Below are 12,245 nucleotides of genomic sequence, written 5' to 3'. Positions count from 1 at the left end.
TCCCTGAGGGTGTCGCAGGAGCCGCCCCTGTGAGGGGTGACGCTCCCACCAGGAGCCTTCCCAGAGACAAGGGCAGCCGGCGGGGCCGGGGCACGGTTTGTGCCCGGGAGGTCAAGGGCAGGTCACAGACGCGGCCAGAAAAACACCAGGGCGAGCACGCGGCCAGGAGGACCGCGGGGTCTCCGGACCCCAGGGGAGCACAACGCAGCCCCGCCCCACCCACGTCGTCCCACCCCTCGCCCAATCCCTGAGCGAGCCCGCCGCGGCCAGGTCCCGCCCCCTCCCGCCATTCATCCAATCCCGGCGCGTCTCCGGCTCGTCGCTACGTCCCTGCGCGGCCTGAGGCGGGTCTGCGAACCAGGCGCGGGGAACATGGAGGCGCTGCTCAAGCGGGAGCTGGGCTACGGCTCCGTCAAGGCCGCCGGTCACTCGGGGGGCGGCTGCATTAGCCAAGGCCAGAGCTACGACACGGACAGAGGACGAGTGTTTGTGAAAGTGAACACCAAGGCGGAGGTCAGGGCCGTCGCGGGCGGGAGCGGGGCCGGGCTCTGGGGTCCGCGGGCCGGGGTCCGGGCTGGGGTCCGGCTCTGGCGTCCGGGTCCGTGTCAGGGTCTGCGGGTCGGGGTCCGTGGTCCATGTCCGGACGGGGGCGCGGTGGTGAGGAGACGGTCCGGCTCTGGGTCCGCGGGCCGGGGTCCGGCTCTGGCGTCGGTCCATGTCCGGGCTTGGCGGGGAGGGGATGGTCTGGGTTCGGAGGCCAGGGTCGTGGTCCGTGTCCGTGTTCGGAGCCCGAATCCGTGACCAGGGCCGGGCGCGGCCGTACAGGCCGCTGGCCGCGGATGCTCTCCGTGACTCCGCCCTGCGGCCGCTCGAACCCAGGCCTGTCCGCTCTTGACCCGGAGCCTCTGGACTCTGGATGGTCTTACCGCGGCCCCGGTGGTCACTGCTTTGAGAAAGTCCCTTCCGTTTGGAGCGAGGCCAGGTGGTCGAAGCCCTTTGTCCTGGGGTTTGTGTGCCCTTGCAGAAATGAAATCCCTTCTGAATACCGAAGATAGTGCCCCGGCCTTGATCCCGCAGGCAGGTGGCCTTAAGCACAATGGTGCAATTCTTGCGGGGGCGGGGCCTCCTCTGGCGCAGAGGCCACCTCTCCCTGGGTTTGCAGGTGCCCAAAGGGGCGCCAGAGCTCTTGGTCTCTGAAAGGGTTGGAGTCCCCTCAGGTGGGCCCCACCCCTGTGGCCCAGTCACTTCCCCAGGTCCCCCCAGTCCCATCGCACTGGGGGTTAGGAGCCAACCTGTGAGTTTTCCGGGGACACCAACATTCAGTCCGTTGTGGCCACCCTCTCCATTCTGTTTGTATCTGGACATTTTCTCAAGGGCTCCTGTGGAAAATAGGTGAGCCTCCCTGCTGAAGTTGCGCTTGCTCCAGCCTGTTGAGGTCACTTCTTTACCGGTTTGAGTGGGTCGCTGGCATACCATTAGCTGGGGGGGTGGGGTGGGGGCAGGATGGCTCCGGCAGGCAGTGGGAAGAGCTGGCAGTGCCTTGTTTCAAACACGGCTGAAAGCGCTGGCCCTGGTAGCAGGGCCTATGTATACCTGTTACACTCAGCACTTTTAGTCTCTTGTTGAAAATCATACTCGCAGAATCCCACCTGCCACCTGCAGAATGGCGTCCTTCCAAAATAACACTGTTCTCTCCAGACCAGCTTTCAGCCCTCTGCTCTGCAGAGATCGGCCGCGTGTCTCTGCACCTCCTGTACTGTCTACTGGAGTTTGGAGACTAATGGTCCTTCCAGACGCTCTTTAATGACGGGCTCCCCCAGGCGGTCTGGGTAGTGGTGGTACCCTTTTGTATCCCACCCCCCCCCCGCCCCCGCCTACTCCGGGTTCTTTTTCTCTTATGTGGCATCTGCTCTTTTCACGGCTGCATTTCTGCGTTTGTCAGCATTTGTAATAATTCAGAATCTGGTGTGGATTTCAGGGAACAAATACTTTCTGATGATTAAAATGGGACCACTCAGCACTGCTTCTTAAACATTGTTCTTCTGCTCTTTTGATTCTTACTATTTTAACATTGGAGTCCTTTTCTTTTCGCCCAAGTCCCTTCTAATCCTTTGGTAGATCGTTTCAAACACATCTTTCAAGTTGGCCTTGGATTGTGCCATGTGAGTTATGCAGGTGGACTGACCATGCCCAGACCTTGGCTGGCTGTGTGGGAATAGACCCTGTTTATGCTTTCCCTTTTAGGAGGTGCAACTGTCTCCCCTTCAGACTTCCGTGGAAGACTGCCCGTGTGCTCTTCTGTTTTCCTTCTCATTCTCGGCTCAGTGACCCAGTCTCAGTGGCTTTTCCTCGTGGTGATGCCCTCCTGCCCTTTGCATGCATGTGTGATTGGTTGCCCTCGCACTCCTCTCTGCAGCTCTGGGTCTTCTGTGGCACTGTAACCCAGCGGGGGCTGACCTTTACCCTGACCTTTGCCCCCTGGCCCCCAACCCGGGAGGAACAGTGTTCTTGGGGTTGTTAGAAACTTGGTCCATGTGGCAGGGGCATCTCTGCGAGGGAGCCCTGCCTCCAGCAGCGTTCACAGACCCTTCATCACCTCTCCCTGCAGTTGTTTGTTTGTTTGTTTGTTTGTTTTGCTTTTTAGGCTGCACCTGCGGCATATGGAGGTGCCCAGGCTAGGGATCGAATGCAAGCTGCAGCTCCCGGCCTACAGCATAGCCACAGCCACCCCAGATCAGAGCTGTATCTGCGACCTACACCTCTGAGCGGGGCCAGTGATCAAACCCGCATCCTCGTGGATACTAGTCACGTTTGTTAGCACTGAGCCCCAGTGGGAACCCCTCCCTGCCTTTGTTAAACTAAAAAATAGTTTTATTCTATCCCTTACTTTACTCTGTACAGCCAGTGCTCTAGGACAAAGGAGAGCCAGGGCCCAGCTGTGTTCCTTTCTCTTCTAAGGAGAATGCCCTGAAAATTCTCGTTGAGACACAGCTCTTACCTTCCTTCTCAGTGAACTCACCTCTCCCAGGCAGTGTAAGGAGAACGAGTAGCAAGCGGTGGAAGTGGTGGAAAGGGATTCCGGAGGTATTGGCCGCTGACTCAGTTAATTTCGCGCAAGCCTGTGAAGTTGGTTCTGCTATGAGCCCCGCTCAGAGAGGAGGACACCAGGGTCCCAGCGGGAGGACCCGTGAGAGGAGAAGTGGGAGGATGCCCGCGGCCGCAGCGTTCCTCATGACGGCCAACCGGAAGCCCCGCGTCCCCCGTGGGTGGACTGGACGGGCTGGACGGACTAGGGAGCCCTCCCAGCGAGCCTCGCGCAGCGCGGAGGGAGCGCTGACGGCTGCAGCACCGCCTTTGCAGATGGCAGAGCAGACAGGCAGCGTGCCGCGGGGGTGCCCGTGGGCAAGCTGACTGGGGGACTCAGGGCAGGGACGGGCCTGCCTGGGCAAAAGGAGGGAGGAGGCCGCGGCGGAGGGGCTGCGGGAGGCCGTAAGCCAGGAGCGGGGCTGGGTGTGCGCCTGTCAGTGTGGGGGAGTGTGCGGGGCCGGAGCCGTGGGGCTGCCACATGCGACGCCAGCAGGGTTGCCAGCCTGGGGTGTTCCATGGTGGGCTTTGCCTTCCGAGAGTGTCGCTCGGGTGTGTGAGCAGAGAGCCCAGCGCGGAGGGACAAGGCTCTTAGGACCGGAGATGGACACGGTGGTGGAGATGAACGGTTTCCGGGGCCAGGTAGGAGCTGCCGGACGGGGCGGTGCTGCCCGGCTCCCGGCACGTGCAGAGGGGACTGCCTGTGCCGGGGGCACTGGCCTGTGGTCGCGGCGCTGTGCGGGGGAGCAGCTCTGCCCCAGCGTTCGTCCCTCCTGGGCAGAGTGGTCCGTGGCCGCGTGGGAACGTGCAGCGCTGAGCGCGCGCCGCCTCGGGTTCGCCCGCAGCTTCCGGCAGTGGCGTAGAGTGTGCAGTCTGGGCGCCGCCGCGTCCGCTTGCGGGGCTCGGGGAGGCGCGACCGCACAGAGCCCTGCTCCCCCTCCTCCCCTCCCCGTCACTTTTCCGACAGGCCAGAAGGATGTTTGAAGGCGAGCTGGCAAGTTTAACCGCCATCCTAAAGACGGGCACGGTGAGGGTGCCCAAGCCCATCAAAGTCCTGGACGCCCCCGGGGGCGGCAGCTTGCTGGTGATGGAGCATCTGGACATGCGCTCCCTCGGCAGGTGCGTCTTGGCCCCTCCCCTGCTGTGGCTCCCTCCTGGTGAGGGGGACGCCTGCGTTTGGGGGTGTAGTTGCAGGATGTGATAGAAGGAACGGTAGGCCCACACCTCCTGGATCCCGCAGGCTGTGCGGCACCTGCTCTGGGAGCCAGAGGCCAGCAGGAGAGGAAAGGGCACGGCCCCCGACCCTCTTGCTCCCCCAGAGCTGACTCTGTCCTCGCTGTCTCACCTCCTTCCCGTTGCCCCAGACCTTTCAGAGGGAGCTGGGTCCCCATTTGCGTCACACGCTTAGTCGCTGCCTTCTTGTCTCACAGTCATGCCGCTGCGCTTGGAGTCCAGCTGGCAGACCTACACCTGGACAACAAGAGGCTTGGAGAGACTCTGCAGAAGGAGGCCGGCACCGTGGGTACGGGGGGCCCTGAGGGACCCCCCCGCAGGAAGACCTCTGCCATTGTGGGGGTGGGGTCACACTGCTGCAGGAAAGGAATGGGACCCCATGCCTGCATGTTTGGGGTGCAGTGAACACAGCGAATACGAGAGTGTTGTATTGAAAATACATTCGAGGAGGTTCCCGTCGAGGCTCAGCAGTAACCACCCAAGTAGCATCCATGAGGATGCGGGTTCGATCCCTGGCCTCGCTCAGTGGGTTAAGGATCCAGCATTGCCGTGACCTGTGGTGTGATTTGCAGACGCGGCTTGTATCTGGCGTTGCAGGGGCTGTGGTATATTTAGGCCAGAAGCTGTAGCTCTGATTTGACCCCTAGTCTGGGAATTTCCATATGCTGCAGGTGCGGCCATAAAAAGCAAAAAAAAAAAAAGAAAGAAAGAAAGAAAATGCATTTGAAGACAGGAAATATTTCCTTTTTTTTGTCTCTTGTCTTTTTAGAGCCACTCCCTTGGCACATGGAGGTTCGCAGGCTGGGGTCTAATCGGAACTGCGCTTGCGACCTACACCACAGCTCACAGCAATGCCAGACCCTTAACCCACTAAGCGAGACCAGGGATCGAACCCGCAACGTCACGGTTCTTAGTTGGGTTCATTTCCGCTGCTCCACACGGGAATTCCATATGATGGGATTTCGAGTTAAGGAAATATTTCCTGTCTTGGAGTTCCCGTCATGGCGCAGCAGAAGCGAACCCGACTCAGAACCATGAGGTTGCAGGTTTGATCCCTGGCATCGCTCAGTGGATTAAGGATCGGGTGTTGCTGTGGCTTGTGGTGTAGGCCGGCAGCAACAACTCCGATTAGACCCCAGCCTGGGAACCTCCATAAACGGTGGGTGCTGCCCCCCAAAAGAAGAGAAGACAAAAGACAAAATCCCATCATATCATCACGTTATGGTTCCTTTGCTTTCTTGCCCCCAGAGTAAGGCCTGTCGCGGTTTCTCGGCTTTCTGTGCTGAGCCTTTTCTTAAGAACAGTCGTGCGTGAGGCTGAGAGCAATGCTGTGCCGTCTGACCTTTGTAGGGCTTGCTGTGACTTAGCGCCGAGGCGTCTTCCATTCTCTGGCCTCGGTTGTCCCGGCGTGGCACATGTGTGACCGCCAGGCAGAGTAGCTGGCACACCCAGGCCGGCCGGCCGGCTGGCCGAGAGTCGGCCGTGCTGGAGGGACGTGGCCTCGCCCCTCCCACCCGCTAGTAGTTCATCCTGTGGGATTTGCTCTGAGCTCGGGGGCTGCAGGAGTGAGCACAGCACGTGTCTTCCGCAAGTGGCAGTGGCAGTGCAGATGGGTCCTGGGGGGTGCTCTCCTTCCTCTTCCAGCTGAGGACACAGCTGGAGAGGCCACGCCGAGGTCAGGCCCCCACGCGTCTCTGAGCTCCGGGCTGGCCCCTGAGGGACCGTCATCTCTGTCCTGTCCTTTTGCTTGCAAGGGAAAGGAGGCGGGCAGGTGGAGCGGCCCTTTGTCGACCAGTTTGGGTTTGACGTGGTGACCTGCTGCGGGTACCTCCCCCAGGTGAGCACACCGGCCAGAACCTGCTGGGAAGCACAGCCTCGCTCTTTCTTTGTCTCTTTGCTGATCTTAAGAGTACCCACCTCACGTGCAGGTAAGCTTAGGGGGGGCAGAGAAGGCCCCACAGGTCGGGATGCTGGATGTCAAGTTGGGTGAAAACGAGGCGGTTAAACAAGGTTTTGTGGGAAACTCTCAGAGGCAGCATCCTGACAAGGAGCTGTACCTTTGAGCTGTATCACTGGGGTTGGCTGTCCTGCAGTTGCAGCCTGGGGGCCCAGTGGGCAGGACAGCGGCTCTACTCTCCGAGGAAAGGCAGGTGGTTGGTGGGGGGGCACCCTGAGTAATCCGAGGGCCACAGTCCACACGCTTCAGCTCTGGGGTTGTTGTGGGAGGCTGTCGGGGAACCTGCTGGTTCTCGCACGTCCTGCAGACCCCAGGCCGCCTGGTCAGCTCCACCCCTGCACACCGGTCTCTGCAGCGGCGCCTCTGGGGACCAGCCCTCCCCCCCTTGACCCTGGCTCTTTTTTCTGTCCGCAAGGTGAATGACTGGCAGAGTGACTGGGTCACATTCTATGCCCGGCAGCGCATTCAGCCCCAGATGGAGCTGTTGGAGCAGGGGTCTGGGGACAGGGAGGCCCGCGAGCTCTGGGCCGCCCTGCAGGTGAGTGTGGCCCCCTGCCCGCGCCCACCCTGTGCTGCAGGCCTGCGGGAGGCACTGAGGCCAGTGTAGCCACCTGGGCCTGGGTGGGGGACGGTGTGACTTTGGGGCTCTGTGCCAGTCCCCCACCCCGGGCCTGGGAGCCACACCTGGCAAAGCACCTGTGTCCTTCCCACGTCCCGGTCACGTCACTGAGGCTGCCTCCCCTGCAGTTGAAGATCCCCGACCTGTTCCGAGACCTGGACATCGTCCCGGCCCTGCTCCACGGAGACCTCTGGGGGGGAAACGTGGCGGAGGACCCCTCCGGGCCGGTCATTTTTGACCCTGCCTCCTTCTACGGTCACTCGGAGTACGAGCTGGCCATCGCCGGCATGTTCGGGGGCTTCAGTGGCGCCTTCTACTCCGCCTACCACGGCAGGGTCCCCAAGGCCCCCGGCTTCGAGAGGCGCCATCAGCTCTATCAGCTGTTCCACTACCTGAACCACTGGAACCACTTCGGGGCGGGGTACAGGGGCTCCTCCCTCAGCATCATGCGGAACCTCGTCAGATGAGCCCGCACTCTCGGGAGGGGCCGGGTTCCGTCACCAGATCCCCGCCCCGACGCCGCCCCTCCTTCCTCCTCGGCCTCCCCTGGGCATCCTGCTTCACACCCTGGAGCAGCTCAGACCAGCTTTCCAGGCCCTGTCCGCACCTCGGGGAAAAAAGGCTTTTTTGCCCTGCAGTTAGACTTTAAACTGCTCGATAAAACTGCCCTAGAAACTGGATGTGAGCTGGGGACCCTGGGGGGCTGCATCCAGCCTGCAGCTGCCCCCGAGGGAGGTAGCCTGTGGGCCCAGGTCACCTTCCCTTCTCCGCCACCTCCGGGCCTGCCGTGGGCTGGGCAGGTGCGGGCAGGCGGGCAGTGAGCACACCGCTCGCCTCAGTGTCCCTGGCCATGTGAGGCGCCGGTGGGCGAGTGCCGTTAGTGGCCCGTCGACTGCCATTTCCTGAGGCCCGTGGAGTCTGGTCTCTTTGCATCATGGGAACCAGCGCTGACCCGGTCTTCAGCCCTCGGTCTGGCGGTGACGAGAGGTCCCCATGAATGGCTTCCACGTCCCTTTGGGTGAAACCGAATAAGTTTTCAGTGGTTTCAGTGACGTGTGAGACTCTACTTCCCTTGTTTATTGTAGCTCCTTGCCAGGGGACTTTGTGATACGTGGTGACAATAAACAGGTACTGCTATGGCTTCTGAAAAGCACACTCCTTCCTGGGCTTCATTCCGTAAGCGAGAAATTCGGAGCTTGGGGGCGGGTAAGTGTGGCCTGAGGACTTGCTGCTGCTGGACAGGGCCCAGGCTACCTGCTGTCCTCGGCCCCTGCTGAGACGGGCTTGGCGTAAAGGGAGGTTGAGGGTCACTGTCAAGTTGTGCCTAAGTTGCAGGGGAAGGAGCAGCGCCCCACCCGCTTGGAGGTCAGGTGTCTCCTGGGGGTGGGGGGGCGGGCGAGAGGACGCCTTCATGTCTGCCCCTCGTCTGCTGTTTTTTCCTCCTTGTGGATCCGGCCCTCGGTGGATTGAGCAGCAGAAAGGACACCTTCAGAGCCTGGCTTTTGTGGGAGGACAGAGGACTGTGACTCTTTTTATCATTTTACTTACGACTTTTTTTTTTTTTTTTGGTCTTTCTAGGGCCATAGCCACGACATGTGGAAGTTCCCAGGCTAGGGGTTGAATCGGAGCTGCCGGTCTACACCATAGCCATAGCAACGCGGGATCTGAGCTGAGTCTGACCTGCACGACAGCTCACAGCAATGCCGGATCTTTAACCCAGTGAGTGAGGCCAGGGATGGAACCTCGTCCTCATGGATAGTAGTCGGGTTCGTTACTGCTGAGCCACAGCGGGAACTCCCTGACCTTTGTTTATTACTCTCATTTTCTGATGTTTCTTTATTGTGGTGGTGGCCACATGAAAAAATAAATAAAATGTGTCCGCCCACAAAGGGTGTCTGATGGAGGATGAGCAGCAAGGATGACTCTGTTGGCAGAAATTTCTCAACTGCGTGCCCAGCAGGGCACCTGCCGTGAAACCTCCGTGAAATCCAGGCCTGGACCAGCCCCAGCCTGGACCAGGAGGTGTGGTGGGGGGAGACCTGTCCCTGCCCAGCAGCTGTCCTTGGCCCAGGAAAAAACCATGCCGAGGCCCCCTTCCTCTCCGCCCACCCAGCGCCTGTTGTCCAGAGACAAGAGCTTGCGATTGTCCGAGCTTCAGACCTAATCATTCTTGGACCCTGGTCGCCAGGGTTTAGTGTCCCTCCTCTGACCCTAAGGCTCCTGACGACTGTCTCTGAGGACAGAGCCCCCCCCCCCACCCCAGCTTTGCACTTGTGCTGCTGTTGCAACCCAGACCCCGTTCCCAGGGTGATTGTGGTTCGGGCGGTGGCCAGGCCCGAGGTCTCCCCAGAGAATATTCTGGGACGGGACCTTCAGGGAAGTGCAGCCGGAGCCCCTGCGCTGGAGGATGGAGGAGGAGAGGGCCAGCCCCGCGCGTGGGGGCGGGGGCAGGGCGTCTCTCGAGGGAGAGGCGCTTAAAGGGAGGGGCCCCGATTCCCTTCTGAGGTTCAGGCGTCCTTGCTCGGCCTGCCGACCCACCTCTGAAGTGGTGGGGACATTCAGCTAATTCAGCCGGGCCCTCGGGCGAGCTCTGGGCACAGCTGGGTTCGTGGTCCCTCAGCCCGGAGACGCTGCGGTCCTCTTCTTACTGAAGCTGGAAAGGCATCAAGACATCTCCTTAGCCGCTACTGCCAGGTGGCCACCGTCCCGCAAAAGGCAGGCTTTAGACAACGAAAGTCTGTAGCTTTCCAGCCACAGCCGCTCGCTTTGCATCTTTGTGACGAACCTGGACCGGAAACGTGGGCTTTCCTGCCTTGAAGACCCCAGGGACCTTTGCTGCCTGACGATCGCTGTCTTCATCGTCCCACCCGTCTCCAGTGCTGCTTCCCTCATGCGCCGAAAAATCTTCCAGGCTGTTGGTTGGCATGGGGGGCTTTAGCTGGCGGTGCCGCCCTCTCTTCCCCCTGGACACGGTCTTGGGTGCGGGGCTGGGGGTGGGGCGGGGTGGTCCCCTCCCCGGCTTGTGGCACCTCATTGTCATTAAAGTCTCACGGGCGATTTTTCCCTTTGTCCCCATATTCCGTCATCCCCTCCTTCCCATCGCACTTGCTGCTGCTTTTTTCCCCTGTTCCAGCCACCGCCCGCGGCATATGGAAGCTCCTGGGTCAAGGACGGAAGGCAAGAGGATCATGAGTCCACTTGGTCACAGTGGGAACTCCTAACTTGCTGCTTCTGTGATGCCAGGAAACCTCACACCCGATGCTGTCCAGAGTGGCCCGGGCCCCGGAACCCCGTTTGGGAGCCAGGTGCATCTCTGGGGCTTGGTTTGAGACCTCTTTCAGCCTCACGCTGCGTTTATGGCTCCAAACATGGGCTGAGATGATGGAGAGAGAAGCCGCGTGGCGGAGGGTCTGCTGGTAAAACCCCCCCCGGTTGCCACAGGCCCCCGCGGATGGGTCAGTGGCCGTGGCGGCCTCCGTCCACTGTGCTGTCTTGAGTCGCCTGTCTGCGGGGCAGTGTCAGAAAGACGCTGTGAACTGTGGGACTCTGTTACAGGGTGGATTCTGTTTGGGATTCGGGGGAAATTACAGCCACCATAAGGGAGGAGAACGTAAGTTTGGAAAGAAGTTGTTTGCTTCGGGGAGCAGAGCGCCAGTCGCTGGAAGAAGATGCTCCAGACAGGTGTGAATCCCACAGATAGGCACCTGTGTCCCGCGGGACGGTCTCTGACAGCCTAGCAGGGGTCTGAGGAGCCTCCGTCTCTGGTGTGGTGGGAACCATGCCGCTCTTGGGGCTGGGGGACCAGAACCGGGCAGGGGCACCACTTGGAATCCCTCGTTTGTAAAGTGGGCCAGGGACGCGGAGTGAACTCCAGGGAGGGAGCCTGTCTCCCTCGGTGGGGGGTGCAGATGGGGGGCGCTTCCTCTGTCCTCCCCTCTGTCCTCCCCTCAGTCTCCCAGTGAAATTACTTCCAAAGCCTCTGCCGGGATTTCCTCCTGGGCAAACGCACACAGACACCCTGGGAATTGTTCAGAAACAGCCAGAGATCAGAGGGCTGGGGACTTGGGGACGGCCGCCCCCGCTCAGGCGGCTCTCAACTCGGGGGGGAGGGGGCAGAGTTCCCCTCCATTTCCCAAGAAGCCATCTGCGTGTGGGGCGTGGACCCAGCAGGCTTCCTGGAGGCCAGGAGGGTGGGCTACAGGTGACATCTGGCTGCTGGCCATGGCCCTGCTGGTGGCCAAGCCTCAGGACCCCCACCCCCTGCCCCTGCTGCCTGATTTCAGGGTGGGCTGCCTTGCTGGTGCCCCTTTTCTGAGCAGTATTACACCCCCCTCCACTCCACGCCCGCCCCCCCACTCCCCACATACACTCCCCTCAACAGAGCAACGGGTGCATTTGGCTTTGGGTGTTCCCCTTCCTGGCGCTACTGGGCCCAATAAGCAGAGTCAGGGGTCCGAGTGAGCAGAGGAATTGCTTCTCTGCGTGGTGACCCCAGGACCTTGGCCCATCCCTCCACCCCGATCCACACCCCTGACACATTTCCTGAGAATGGCTGTTGGGGTTCCAGTTGGGGCTGAGAAGGGCCTTCTGCACCTTTGCTGCCACTATTCTGGTTCTGGGAGAAGCAGGACACTGGCCGCGGTGGGGGAGGGGACTCCGATCCTGGGCTGCTCGGAAGAGCCAGCATCACCTCTCCCGCAGACGGCGCTCAGATGCAGGCTGGGAGGAGGGCGGTGGGTGGCCCCAGATGGTGCTTCCAGGCCCGAGTCTTCATGCTGGGGATCCTGCTCTGGGACCCGCAGCTGCACAGTAGGGACCTCGGAGACCTGGGTTCAGGACCAGTGGGATGGGGTCCCCCCGCCCGGCTGCCACCCAGCCCTTGAGGCCTTGCTTGGGCGGCGGCCCAGACAGGGGCTCCATCAAGACCGGCATCTCCCACAGGAGGGCCGGGAGGCAGAGCTCCTGGGCACCTGGACCAGGCTGCTTTGGGACTGGGTTCAGATGAAAGGTTCGGACTCGGCGAGAACAGAGAAAGCGGGCTGGAAATCACGAGGGAGAGCCGAGGGAGCGGCCGGCAGCTTCCGGGGTTGGTGCCCTCAAGTTTCCTCCTGAAACAGCCCCTCTGTCCTGCCCCCTGGGGGTGGGGAGGGAGGGTGGGCAGCACAGACACACTAGCACCTCCCAGGGGACTTGTCAGATACTGGTGACAAAGAGAGGACCCCAGGGAGCTCCCGTTGTGGCTCAGCAGGATGAGGACGTCTCTGTGAGGGCGCAGGCTCAATCCCTGGCCTTACTCAGGGAGGGTTAAGGATGCGGTGTGGCTGTGGCTGTGGTGTAGGCCGGCAGCTGCAA

The 12,245-nt window shown here is 61.2% G+C and overlaps 1 protein-coding gene across 3 annotated transcripts; it reads left to right on the top strand.

The window, feature by feature from the left end:
- Window positions 1–325: 325 nt before the first annotated feature.
- FN3KRP (fructosamine 3 kinase related protein) lies at window positions 326–8,043 on the top strand. 3 transcript variants are annotated; one of them, XM_047757652.1, is made up of 6 exons: window positions 326–513; window positions 4,052–4,203; window positions 4,515–4,606; window positions 6,072–6,154; window positions 6,690–6,812; window positions 7,022–8,043. In XM_047757652.1, exons 1-6 carry the CDS (start codon window positions 373–375, stop codon window positions 7,358–7,360), a joined length of 930 nt encoding a protein of 309 aa, XP_047613608.1. In that variant the 5' UTR covers window positions 326–372; the 3' UTR covers window positions 7,361–8,043. The 3 variants fall into 3 exon arrangements, with proteins under 3 accessions (XP_047613608.1, XP_047613610.1, XP_047613609.1); XM_047757654.1 differs by having other exon boundaries at window positions 431–513; window positions 4,057–4,203; XM_047757653.1 differs by lacking the exon at window positions 326–513 and adding an exon at window positions 2,813–3,726.
- The last annotated feature ends 4,202 nt before the right edge of the window (window positions 8,044–12,245 follow it).

This window comes from Phacochoerus africanus, chromosome 14, assembly GCF_016906955.1.
Source record: "Phacochoerus africanus isolate WHEZ1 chromosome 14, ROS_Pafr_v1, whole genome shotgun sequence".
Lineage (NCBI taxonomy): Eukaryota > Metazoa > Chordata > Mammalia > Artiodactyla > Suidae > Phacochoerus > Phacochoerus africanus.
This window is presented reverse-complemented; position numbering and strand designations above follow the sequence as displayed.

Excerpts from the sequence above, each read along its gene's own strand:
- FN3KRP (XM_047757652.1), top strand. The coding sequence starts at position 373 with ATGGAGGCGCTGCTCAAGCGGGAGCTGGGCTACGGCTCCGTCAAGGCC. Across the intron at positions 4,607-6,071 it reads GAAGGAGGCCGGCACCGTGG|GGAAAGGAGGCGGGCAGGTG; the intron begins GTACGGGGGGCC and ends TTTGCTTGCAAG. Across the intron at positions 6,155-6,689 it reads GCTGCGGGTACCTCCCCCAG|GTGAATGACTGGCAGAGTGA; the intron begins GTGAGCACACCG and ends TCTGTCCGCAAG.